The sequence below is a fragment of the Phaethon lepturus genome, unplaced genomic scaffold (genome assembly GCF_000687285.1).
Source record: "Phaethon lepturus isolate BGI_N335 unplaced genomic scaffold, ASM68728v1 scaffold2567, whole genome shotgun sequence".
Lineage (NCBI taxonomy): Eukaryota > Metazoa > Chordata > Aves > Phaethontiformes > Phaethontidae > Phaethon > Phaethon lepturus.
In genome coordinates, this window is record NW_010550940.1 from 36,053 (window position 1) to 48,813 (window position 12,761).

General features: G+C 38.1%; 1 protein-coding gene across 1 annotated transcript in view; it reads right to left on the reverse strand.

Annotated features, from left to right (window-relative positions):
* Positions 1 to 12,761, reverse strand: part of PTPRM (protein tyrosine phosphatase, receptor type, M) — a gene marked incomplete at its 5' end in the record, with an annotated part of 100,547 nt that overhangs the window by 33,264 nt on the left and 54,522 nt on the right. Inside the window, one exon of the mRNA XM_010290682.1 lies at positions 1,990 to 2,087. Coding sequence (XP_010288984.1) covers positions 1,990 to 2,087 — 98 coding nt within the window. The remainder of the gene's footprint in view (positions 1 to 1,989; positions 2,088 to 12,761) is intronic.

Consider the following 12,761-nt stretch of genomic DNA (forward strand, 5'->3'; position numbering starts at 1 on the left):
TACTAATCAAGGTGGCACAGAGCTTGTGTTAGGGGTTGCAGGACAGATGGTGTGTTTGTAAAATGCCTCCTTGTTGCTGATGGTCCCAGCTCTGGGAGCGGGACAGAAGCACCAATGGAAGAGTGACTGTGTTGTTCTGCGGCTCAAACGATCTCATTTCCATTAAAAAGCTCATTTCAATTTCTGCTCTCTGATCTCACCTATGTTGGCCTCCAGAGGAAGTGAGAACAAAGTCATTTCTACACTGCCAGAAACAACAAAGCCACAGATCCGTATCCCACTAGGACTCTTGCACTCTGAAGAAATCTCCGTGGTGGCACAAACTGTTACTTGCTGCTAAGGGAATGTGCTGCATACCTAAACGTTGTGAGTTGAGGCCACCAACACCGGCACCAAGACTGGCGTCTCCCTGGCTGATACCTGGCGGTTCACTCTGATGCTTTCAAATACTGACTTTAGGAAAACAGCATGTGGCTTCATACAGTATGCTATTTTTGTCCTAAGCCTTGTTTATCCATACCCTGAAAACATCCCTTTTTAAGTTGTGTACTTGGGTACTTATGAATGTGTATAAAGCTTTAATGAAGACGTTTGCTGGAAAGCTTCCTGTTCTTACAAATCCATTCATTTGAAATTGATATGTGACCATCCAACTATTTCTGCCTCCTTCCTCACTCAAGGGATTGAATTTTTAAAGCGGCCTCCATGATCCTTTTTTGTCTCTGCAATTAGTCTTACATGTGTTCTTGCAGCAGGTGTTAATTGCAGTCACAAATCCCATCTTTTTTACATCTAAAAATAATACTGGCACCTGATCTGTTGGAAGTCTTGGGCACACAGATATCTAAACGTTGTTAGGCTTTATATTAACAATTGACAAAAGACATAAGGAAGAATGAATTGAGATTTTAGAACTAGACTTTCTAAAAAGGAGACAAGATCTGACATTTGGACTCACACCACAAACAGTGCTCTCTCTCCTCATGCAAATGCCACAGGGCAGAGGGGTATCAGCCACTCCACCAGCATGAACTTAAAAACATCTCTTAAAACCATGTGGCTCACACCAAGATATGTGCATTTGACTTCTTACTTCAACACTTTGATTTACAATAATTGCAGTAGTTGCAATAAAAGCAGTGTTTTTTTCATTCCAGATGAAAGCTGTATGCCCAACTGCCAAGCAAATTTTCTTGAAAAAAGCATCCCAGATGAGAACTAAGACACCGGTGCATAGACAAACCAGTCAATTAAAAGACTCAGTTATTGACGGTTGTGAGAAACAAAGAAAATGGTTCAATTCAATACTTGTTGAAAACAAAATTAGCCGTAATGACTTGAGTAGGAGGCCTACTTTAGAAGTTAACAAGCAAAGACAGAAAAGTACACAGTATCAACCAGGTAACTCAAACTTTCCTTTACTGCTCAGTTCCTGAAGACGACCTCCTGATCAACAAATTTAGTATACAAATGAGTAAAGCTAATTTTTTCTTTTTTAGTCCAGAAGGCTTACAGGAAGGAACACCCAAACAAAGCAGGCTGATTTAGACAAATATACTATGAAGAAGGTGCAATTTCATAGTTTAGCCACTTTTCTCAGAAATCTGTTTCAGAATTACTCTGCCTCAGCCACCCTTAAAAAAATGACTCTATACCTCGTTCTGTAACCAATTCCCTGATTTCCCTTAATAGAAATGGTATATCTGAAATATATACAAAGATTTGATGCTTTCCCTCTTTGTCAGTCTTTGCAGGCTGTGCTGTACAGAATGCAGCTTTATCAGTTACTTTTTCATTGTGCTAATGTTATCAAAGCCAAGCATCCAAGGCATGTTTAAAAATAATTGATAATGAACCTCTTACCACAGGCAGTCATAAATATTTTATGTGCTATACTCAGTATATAAGCATCTTGTTGGTCTGCTATTTAATTTCCAAAAGCAAACACCTTGGAAGTCTTTCATCTTTTTAAGTAGAAAAATCACTTACCCTTCCCACTTCTACGAGATTAGTAACCATGATTATGCTGGCTGTGTTCTCATGCCATACCATTCTCCAGAAGTCATATATTGTCTCCTGCATTGGTCCTGAAATGATAAATCAAAGGAAAGGTTACTATCTGAAAGTCTCAAGATTGGAAGCTTGTCTCTGGGGAACTTGCAGAAACCATGACTATACACATATATTCATATCACTATCGTCATATTTTTCATTTAGGGTCAATTTCTTTTCTGTCATCCCACCTATCTGCATTTAAGTATTTTTTCCCTGAAATAGTGCTCTGAAAGAAAGTTAGTTCTCTGGCATTTAGGTATTTATCTCCGTAATACCCAGAAGTGGAATTATAAAAAAATGGATAACATTACTCTTTCTCTTAACAATTGGATGATAACCTAGGGAAGGTGTATTTGGAATGAAACGAGCCTCCACGGACTATGTGGCCTTTCCCGATTTCTAATATTTTTCTTAGTATACACTATCCATCGAATTACCCCAGCGCCTAAATTGTACTTCCTGAACTGAGATAGAAGTTACAGTTTTTTTTCTGCAGCGTATCAACTCGCAAAACAGCGGGGAAAGTGGTAAAGAACCCTGGCATGTCACGATAGCCATGTCCTCTGCAGCGCTTTCCCCACCCACCTGGATGCTTTTGCCGGCAAACACACAGGGCTTCCTCTGGAGTGGTGCTAGAGCTGGTACCAGCCCACAGGAAATGTGATGGAAATGGCAATGTTGAGAACAACCACATCACCCGGCGTATGCCTGGTCCTGTCTGTTTCTAGCTTACGTGTCTTGTCCGTGATGTTCGGCGTGCCACCCCGATTTTAAACCACTGCTTTAAAATCACTGAGCCAGTGAGAATAAACAAATGTAAAATACTACCAGGTACTACAGACAACATCCATACTGAGTTCATTACTGAACTGCCACACTGCAGGAAGCAATTAGTGGCTTATTTAGTGGGATGCCTTAAGTCAGCTAACTGGAGGACAAATGGATAACGTACTGGCCTAAATGCTCCTCTAGTGAAGAAACCAACACTCTTAAAGTACTACAAAACCATACATTGACAGATTTGGGTAGTTTGGCACCCATGTTTTCGTACTTTGAGCTCCCTTTGAAAATAAAATTTTCACTCTGAAAGTACTTAGTGAAAAATGTAGTAACATATTATTATATTATCATGGCAGGGGAGTTGGACTAGATGATCTTTGAAGGTCCCTTCCAACACAAACCATTCTGTGATTCTATGACTTTGTGATCCTATGATATTACAGGCAAGTCAAAACCAACTCACTAGGCAAATAACATCACAGTTATGATGTAACTTACTTAGAACTCAAGTTTAAGAAAAAGGACGGTAATAGTCTAAAACTTTTGAATTTTTAAAATTTATTTTTATTTTCAGCAATTATCATCCATAATTTGCATAGACCATTTAAATAAGTTCTGTATTCTCCCCCTTACTTTCTCTGCTTTTAAAAATGCTGCATATATAGTTAGTTTCACAGGCTTCTCTATAGTCGCTCAACTTGCCTTTTACTCACTTTGGTAGTTCATATAACAGGAGAAAAAGCCATTTAAAACAACAGAAAGCTACGACTGTTAGAACACAAGAAATGTCAGAAGGTCTCAGAGTAGAAATAACAGCAGAATCTAAAACTACAGTTTCTGAAATTACCAAATTGAAGCTGATATTGTGGCTGCAAAACTGGACACCTTTTTTTTTTTCTTTTAAATTACAGCACAGAACAGTTGATACTTTTGTGAATTTTCATTCTAAAGTATGACAAGAGTTAAATCATGCCCCACTATATGGAAATTTACAAGAAGTATTTTACTTCTACATAAGTGTCCTTAGGTACTAGATATGTAATAAAGGCACGGTCTGAATGTCACAGGAACATAATTAATATACTTTCACTATAAAGTTTAGCTTGCTTGTATTTTAATAATGCAGGATTCAATGTAGCTTTTTGGTCAATTAAAGCCACAACAGCATTAGAAATGTTTTGGGACAACCTCTCCTACTGGTAAAAGGAAGGAGACTATTTTACTCACTGTAGGAAAATACTATCTCTGTATAGCTCCTTCCTTCCTCTCAAATCTCAAACAAATATTCAGCAAAATTACTATTGCTATCATCTTTGAAGGAGTGTAGCTAAAAATAGGATTAGGGAAAGGTAGTCTTCCAGAGTATTGTCCTGGAAGGAGCCTGCAAGTTCATGACACATTATTGAGATTATTTGAGCTTGATCAAGAACAAAAAATAACAACACTATTGCTTCAAGAATCCTGATTCACAACCTGGTTTAATGGACAAAATCTAAATAGCTCCACTGCATTCTGTCACCACAGGATTACGTGATGTTTTGAGATTGTTCATCTGAGTATGTTTTTGGTAAAGCTGTAGGAAAGGTGAGAAAAGATCCTCTGTCTACATAGCCCTCTTCTTTTCCCCTTGCATGAAGCCAGAATCTTTGAGAAACTGAGGGGCAACATAGCACGTTTCTTTATGGATTATTTCAGTTTTCTTTCCTACAGATTCACTTGAGATACAAGATAGCTGGACCCTCCTTTGAAAGTAATTTCTTTTTGACGGCTCTGGGATAACTTGCAACAATTTATTCCCGATTTTTTTTTTTTCTTTCTACAGACAGCATAATTTGTCTAGTGAATTAAAGTTTCCTACATTTCAGATCCTGAAATCACAAATTACAACTGGGGAGAAATCCTAAACACTAGTTTTTTCCTAAAGATTTTGAATTTGTCGTTCTTTATAAACAAAAAAAAGATAATAAATTATGAGAAAAATAAACCTGTAGAAAAAGTAATTGCATTTTTCAGGCCAGAGAAAGACTTGAGCTCTGACAAGTCTTTCAAGCTTGATTCCAAATGTTCTTCTAGAAGAAATGTCCTATTCTGCAGTGCTGAGTACGGTCTTCTCAATATTACTATCAAAATGATAAGACAATCATCATGAAAAGTGCTTGACAGAATTTCCTGCTCTCCTCAAGTATTCTCAAGTTTTTTCTTGCTTTTCCTCTCCAATTCTTACATGTAGCCTCCAAACTTCTTTCACCTTCAGGACATTGAAAGGGGAAAAAAACCACCCAAAACCCTACCTTAAAGTCTTAGAAAGTAATCCTTTTCTACCCCATTTTTCTTCTCAACGTTTCTCAAATTATTTTCTGACATATGAATAAATTATTACTTGTGTCCAGCCAGAATTGAAAAGCATTAGTAAAGGCTAGGTAGGGTTGCAGGATTTATTCTCATGAAGAACTGAACAATTTGATTCCAGAAACTCAGGGCAGGAAGAGAAAGAGCCTGTAACTGTTCCAAGCATCAACTTAACAGATGTGTGCACAATAGGCAGGAAGGTTATTCTCAACAGTTGCCCCCTTGCAGGAGAAGAAAGTCTGAAGAGAAGGTACTGTGCTGCCTAACAGTAAGCCCGTGGTGTACCCCATTAGCTCCACAATATAGTAGCTGATATCAAAGATTTCTGCTGTGAAAAAAACAGAGACATCAACAATACACTGGAACCAGAAGATGAAAAGCAAAGGAAAATAAGAAAAAGAAATGAACTCTCCAAACCCCAAGCTAATTAAATGCATTATTGAAAAAACTCAACAGAAATGATTGGTTGTATATGTAACAACCATTAGTTGTATTACCAGTAGTTGTTAGTTGCTGCTCTGGGAATGCAAACATATTAGGAAATGGAAAAATCATAGAGCTTTTAAGAATGGTTTAAACTCTTAAGAAGCTGCTTCTGTACACAGAGCTTTCTAGAGCCTCCTTCTGCTTGTTACTGTGACAAGACCCAGTTCTAACAACTGGTATTGCTGCTGGGGTATGTGATCAATTAAAATGTGATAAACTAGGTCCAGAACACAGGACAAAGTGTTCAGATGTAGGAAAGAACGCAAACACAAAGAAACAAGTAAAATCTGAATCCTGAAATGTCCCCAGCACTGCCTCAGACAGGACTTGTAAATCTATGGGGTCATTTTTCAATTTCTAGAAGAGCAAGCAGCTTAAACAAGGAATAAATAGCTTCTAAAACCTTTTTCTAGCGTAGAATGTCAAATCCGCAAGCTAATGTTTGGTCCACTGAGAGAAAATTCAATGATAGATATTAAAGCTAGAAATGTGCAGAAAATGAACAGATACCTTTAAGCTCCAAAGGCTCCCCAGGGACAGTGCATGGGCAGCGGTAGCCGTTAGCATGTGTTGATAGAGGCAGCGGACTGACAAGATGCAGGACTTATATCTGCAGCAGTTAAATTCCATCTTGAAAAGGGCAATAAACCTCCTTCCAGTGAATACACGCATCCACCCCGTGTGAGGAGGTGGTTATAAAATGGTCCCCTCACCTAACGGTTACTGCAGTTTCTAGTAGCAATAGAAAAAAAAAGCCTTCACTTTTTACCAAAGCAAAACTTGCTGCTTGCTACTGTGACTGCCTACAACTTGACCACTCAAGGACAATGAGCTAATATGCCTGCGTAGAGGGAGCTGCATTTTAGCCTTCATTCTTTACTATGCACGATTCCTTCAAAATAAACTTGAGATACAGCAATTTTTTTGTTATGAATAGATAAGGCTGCATGGCAAAAAAAGCCAAAAAGCAATGATTCCCTTTGCGACTACACTACCAAAAAACCCCAAACCCATTATGTAGCAGAAATTGCTCAAAATACACACGAAAGCATAAAATGAGAGATTAAAATAAAAATTACTGGGACAAAAGACTATAAGCTAATAGATTAAAAAGTTAAAGAATTCTCTTCCTAATGAACCTCTTAAATGGGACAGACTAGCTGTTAGTAGGATAACTTACAGAGAATTTTGCAGGAGCAAGCAAAATTACAGGGTTACTAATGCTCTGCCAGTCCAGTGATCTGATAATCCGTAAGTGTATGTTCTTTGCTCTTTTAACCATGCTAGAATTGCAGAGGTAAGAAAAAAACACCCTTTCAGAAAAAGTTATGCAAAAACTGCAGTTAAATGTTACTTTCAACTATAAATACCACTGACTGCAGGCAAGGCAACATCTCCCTTAACTGAAATACATTTTTTCCCTACTCAGTAAGGCAACGTGCCCAAGATTTTATCAACAGGAATTTGCAGGCGCACCATTATGTGATCAGGTTTTCATGAGTGTTCAGTTCTGTCAGCCTCCCAGTTACCTCATGGGCAGCTCATCAAGTGGCCAAGCAGCTCTGCAAACCTGGACACCTCTTTGCGTGACCAGGTGCAGACTAAGGAGTGTAAGATTAGGTTCCACCTTTTCATAAAGTAAAATAAATAAAGTGTCTTGATCTTTCCATCTAAAATAGTCAGCATACTATAAAGAAAAGTGACAGATCCCAGTTGTGCTGTTTTAGTCAACTAGCAAGATAAACTGCTAGTTCAGTATTTTTTTTGTAATTGCATCGCCACTGCCACACAGCAGTACAGGGGTATGCTGGCTCATCTCTGCCCTCCCCAAATGAGCTGGGTTCTGAATGGAAGATACTTTGAAGATCTGATCAGTCACTGATGACCTGATTTGTCAAGACCAGTCTTTACCATATGCTTGTTGAACAGGTATGGTAGCACGCATTTAACTTTAACTCACCCTTCCAGGAGTTAAGGGTTTAGTGCCTCCATGGAGGCCATCAATGTCCAGAATAAAGTTCTGCTAAAAATACTTTAAAAACTCAGGCAGTGATCATGTAGTCTTTCTGCAATCACTTCTTTCAAAATAGGTTTAGACATTTGTTTTCTACCATAACACATATATTTAAATTGACTTTAAAGGCTTATACAGGAGTATGTTTTCATAGGCACAGTATGTATGCTCCTACAAACACTGTGAATAATTTTTAAGTCCAAGATAAAACTGTGGTCAAGGTATCCCTAAATCATATGGGACCACCACTCACCAATAGCTATCCAAACTGTACAGATCACTCTGGTATTTTAAGGTGTCAAGAAAATAATGAAGAAAAAGAATCAGGTCATATAACCTGGATGCTTCTAATGCTTTAATTAAAATCCTTCCAACTCTGTTCCAGAAACTAAAACAGCATCAAGGGTAAAACATCCCCCAGTGCCACGTACCTATTCACTTTTATTGAAGTCTCCTACAGGCCTATCACTGTAAAAATGAGCACACTAAAAGGCAACTGATTTTTGTACTGGCAAAACTTGGCCATAAATGCTTCAGTGTTATTTATTAATTACTGGTTTCTTGCTGCCATACTTCTGTACTAATTGTTTTTTGTCGCTTCTGCATATCCCAAACCCAGACATTTTGTGTGCTGAAGAATCTCAATGAAATTAAACAAAACCCCTGTAATGAGCTGAAAAAACAGATTCTCGCTTTCATCACTTTATTTCATTTGACTTAATAGTGTTGACTGTGATGGCATTTGAAATGCACTTTCTAATTTTAGCCTTACAAATATTAATTACTATGTAATCTTCAGCAGGGCTATATTGTAATTATACAGCTATGCCAGTTTTCCTGATAAGCTTTTCTTGGAAATCTCTCTTGCCTTGGAAAAATGCAAACAAAGCTGTGAATGAACTTCCAGCGAGGTTGGTTCCCCGTAAGTATGTTGTGTTAAGCCAGAAGGCAGCCCAAGCAAGGAAGCCTGCAAGGAAGCTATGGCTACTCTTATGTGTGGTATGGAAAAACTGCCCCCTCAGTTTTAAACCTTATTTTAACCGATTCCTCCATTGTAGTAGATTCAGAGATGGCGCAAAGAGAAATCACTTGTTTGCAGAGACAGTGATTAACTCAGAGTCAGGTAAGAAAGAAAACCGTTTCGTTAAGCAAGAATTCTATCAGAGCTTAATTCACAAAGAAATAAAAAATGTTTGGTTTCTCCTAAGACTAGTTTTAACCCAGGCTTCAGAATATACTGTGCATATCTAATACATGCAGAATCTATATCTGAGTTGTAGGCAGTCCACCTTTTCTTCTTTTGGCCTTTTGCAACGATACCACCTTACGATGCAAAAAAAAAAAAAAAAAAGGAGAGAAAACGGAATGCAGCAACACTATTCCACAGTAAGTCACCTCAGCTACACCCAAATGGGTTTATCAGGACTGAGCTATGAATTTAAAACGTGTTTTTCATTATTTCCTCATCTTAGATGGATTGTCAATAAGAAACAGATCTGTCTGAATCTTGTTAGCTTGACATTTCAGGAAAACGCTGCTTATAAACCAAGCTGAAAGGCTTCATCGGGACACATCCTGCCCAGTACAGCTACTGGCAACATAGAGGCTTTCTACTGTATCCTTTGCTCAGGAAAAACACAGCCTTGTCTCATTATCAGCCAAGGGACAGCACAGTGAATAGTAATTGGCTGATTTTCAAGCACAAACTAAATCCTACCTGCTTCGAGCTAGCCAGTCAGCCAGCCCTGCTGCCTGCACACTGCTATATGTGAAAATTGGCTTTCGCAGAAATGCTTTCAAGTCCCATTAGCTTTCAACGAGGCTTAGATTACGAAGTGACTGAGGTGCATGTAGAAATTTTATCTAAAGCTCCTATGAGACTGACCAGTGCCTTGGCTGGTTTTCTATATCACCACCTCCTCCTATATTTAGAGGAGTCAGCACTAGATCTTTCACAGGATGAAGGAAAAGAGAAGATTGACCTGTAAATTCTCCACCTCTTTCCGAATATAAAAAGAACATAAAAACATTTGGCCTGTAACATGCTAGTTACAACGTAGAGTAGTGATGAGCCACAGTCCTACTGTTTTATGAAATATATGCAAGCATCTCACAGCTAGCTAGAATAACCCCCCCCCTTCTAAATTCCCAGTTTAATATAGAGATGCTTAAAAATATATCCTTTGAGTAATGTCAAAACTGATTATTCCAGATAAAATTGCTCATTTCACAAAACTAGATAATTAGTTTGAAAATACGTATTTTCTAAGTGTGTATATATACACATCAATTATTGGCTAGAGCTGGACCATTTCTCTTGCTGGCATTTCCTCTGATCCTATTCTGCAGTGATTCCATGGGTTGTCAGAAGTTTTATGGGGATGTGGTATTTATTCTCTGGAATATCATATGGCATTTTCTTTTCTTTATTGATACAGATCTAACTAGGCTGGAACAGCTCACACCTCTATACATTATTTTGTCTGCATTACAGTACAATCTAGAAATCCCAGTCTGGGACTGGAGTTCCACTGTAGCAAGAATTGCATTACATATTAAATGCCCATGAATACACATAAGGTGTTCATGCCCCTCACAGTCACAACCCAAACATACCTTGAGAGACAACAAGGAAGCAAGGTAGGGTTCAAACAAACGGAACAGGCTTGGTATAATATACAGCAGCCATAATATGCCAGCTCCCTAGCAATTTCTGAATAATCTTACCTGGCCCTAGCTCCACATTAGTATTTCCATCATGTTCAGAAACAAGTCATGGCTGCCCTTAAATATATTTTTAAGTCTGAGACCAGACTTTACTTGTGCACTCTTGGCAGGTGCTATTTAAGACATTTTTATATAACACTACAGCTAATGCTACCAGCTAACTTTCCATCTAATAAAGTGTTACACCCTTATTGATTGACATTTCTCCACAGCTAAATTTTCAATACTAGTTCAGTTTGTTCTGTATCAACAAAATAAAATGAAAATGTCATATGATTTCCCGAAGAATAAATAGCACATTCCCATAACACCTTTTGACTACTCACAGAAGTACTACAGACTGGGAACAGAGGAACTGGCAGTGACAGAAATGGTCCAGATTTATCCAGTTAGCCTGAGATTAGGCAAAGCTGAATGCAATAAAAGCTGTTTACATAGTGCTACTGGCTATGTATGTACAATTATGCTATTCAAGAAAGCTGCTTTTTCTCATCTTAACTGCAGGAAATTAAAAAACCCAGCAAAACAATGCAGTTGTATGTAGTTCATCCACTATAACTGAGGAGCTCTTTCTTCCACATAATTTGTTTGCCACACAGCTGGCATGTTAAATGGTCTGTTCTTCTTGTTAACATTTTCTCAGACTGGATAAATCCAGCATCTTCCAAATTTTGCATTACATATAGCACTCCCAGGGGTTAGGGATCCCCTAGTGAAGGTTATTTGGGATACCTGAATAAGGCCAGAGTCTTGGATCTTTACCTCGTACAGCTTTTAAGAGAGCACTGCTAGGCAATGGCTTGCAGGGAGTGTGTTTCGTTTTTTGCTGCTACGAAACAGGAATACTTTGAATAACTGTAATTGCAGCTTGAGGCCTTGATGTATTTTCCTGCAGTGTACTGGCTACAGAGAAACACGGTTGGTCTGACTTGCACATGGGAGCACGTTGGGAGAGCAGTAGGTGACTCATCTGGGAAGCTGAGATATAGGTCCAAATTGATTCGGACCAAATACCAACATGAGGCTCTCCATCTGAGGTCACAGCTCTGACTGAAGGCTTATTCTAGGAGCCTTGAGCCCACGGTTTGAACCTGAACTCTCTTTGTGAAAGCAGTCCAACAGGAAGTTTCAGTTTAGCTGAATCTATGTTTTCCAGTAAGAAAGCTGTTTTAGTTTCTAATTTGCGCATTCTTCTCCATAAGAGTGATTTGCATCATGGAAATATGAATGCCTATTAATCATTCTAAATAGCCCATTTGAGCTTGGGAAGACTAACAAATATGGAATTTATTTTGTAAAAAACATGCTGCCTGTAACATTTCCAACTCAAAAATCTTAGGTAATTGACTTGTTGGACTGGGTTCTTCATATCAACTTGTAATACAGAATCAATTTTGATGATGGATGAGATGTTTAAGATCATTTTATACCCTTCAGTAGAAGGTTCCTTAGGGAATGGACAAAAGAACCTAATTAGTCTTTCCCATTTCTACTTTCTATTTTCATGTTGAGTCAATCATAAGCATCAGGATGTAATAAAATCATCACTATTCTCTAGCTCAAAAATACGAGTTCATTTTGGCTACTTGTTTATTTTATTTTTCCCCAAGGACTTTATTGTGAAGGAATGTTACTCATGCTTGTGAGTAAGATGTTCAGATGCTTTATTTTTTAAACTTGCGCTGGGAGTTTAAGTGCATTAACACGAACACTTTACCCAGATGAACAAACAAGATAATTTAGTCTACATTAAAGCATAAGTAAAAATGCTAGAAAAAACAAATTTGTCATAATTTATTATCCTGAGAGGTGTCTCATGAGTGAGATATACCACTCACAATATATTGTTCTGTGTAAGGACGGAGAACTTTGGGACATTCATTTCTTCCTCAGTCATAGAAATAGTCAGAATCAAACAAATGTTAGTCAGATCAGGATAGATGTGAAGGTCATTAACAAATAAATGTCTACTGGATATTCTTCCTTTTAACTTTAAGATAATTACGGTAAAAATGAAACCCGCATGACAACAAATTCCCTCAGCACTATTATTTATTGTTATTTTGGGGACCACATCGGTTTTTACCACTTCAATTAGGAAAGGCCAATGCTCACCTTTTAATTTTATTCTTTGCCATATTTTATGGGAGACTGCAGTATTTGATGTACACTGTAAACAAGGAAAGCCATTCTAACATGCGGAGTGTATTTGTGTTTAGTACAGACACAGTAACATGAACATGCTTAAAACCGAATGAGATTTAGCAGCAGCAGAGGGCATCTCCACAAAGTGTACATCTGAATGTGCACCTGCATTGAAGAATACAGATGGATAGGGAAAGAAATTAAT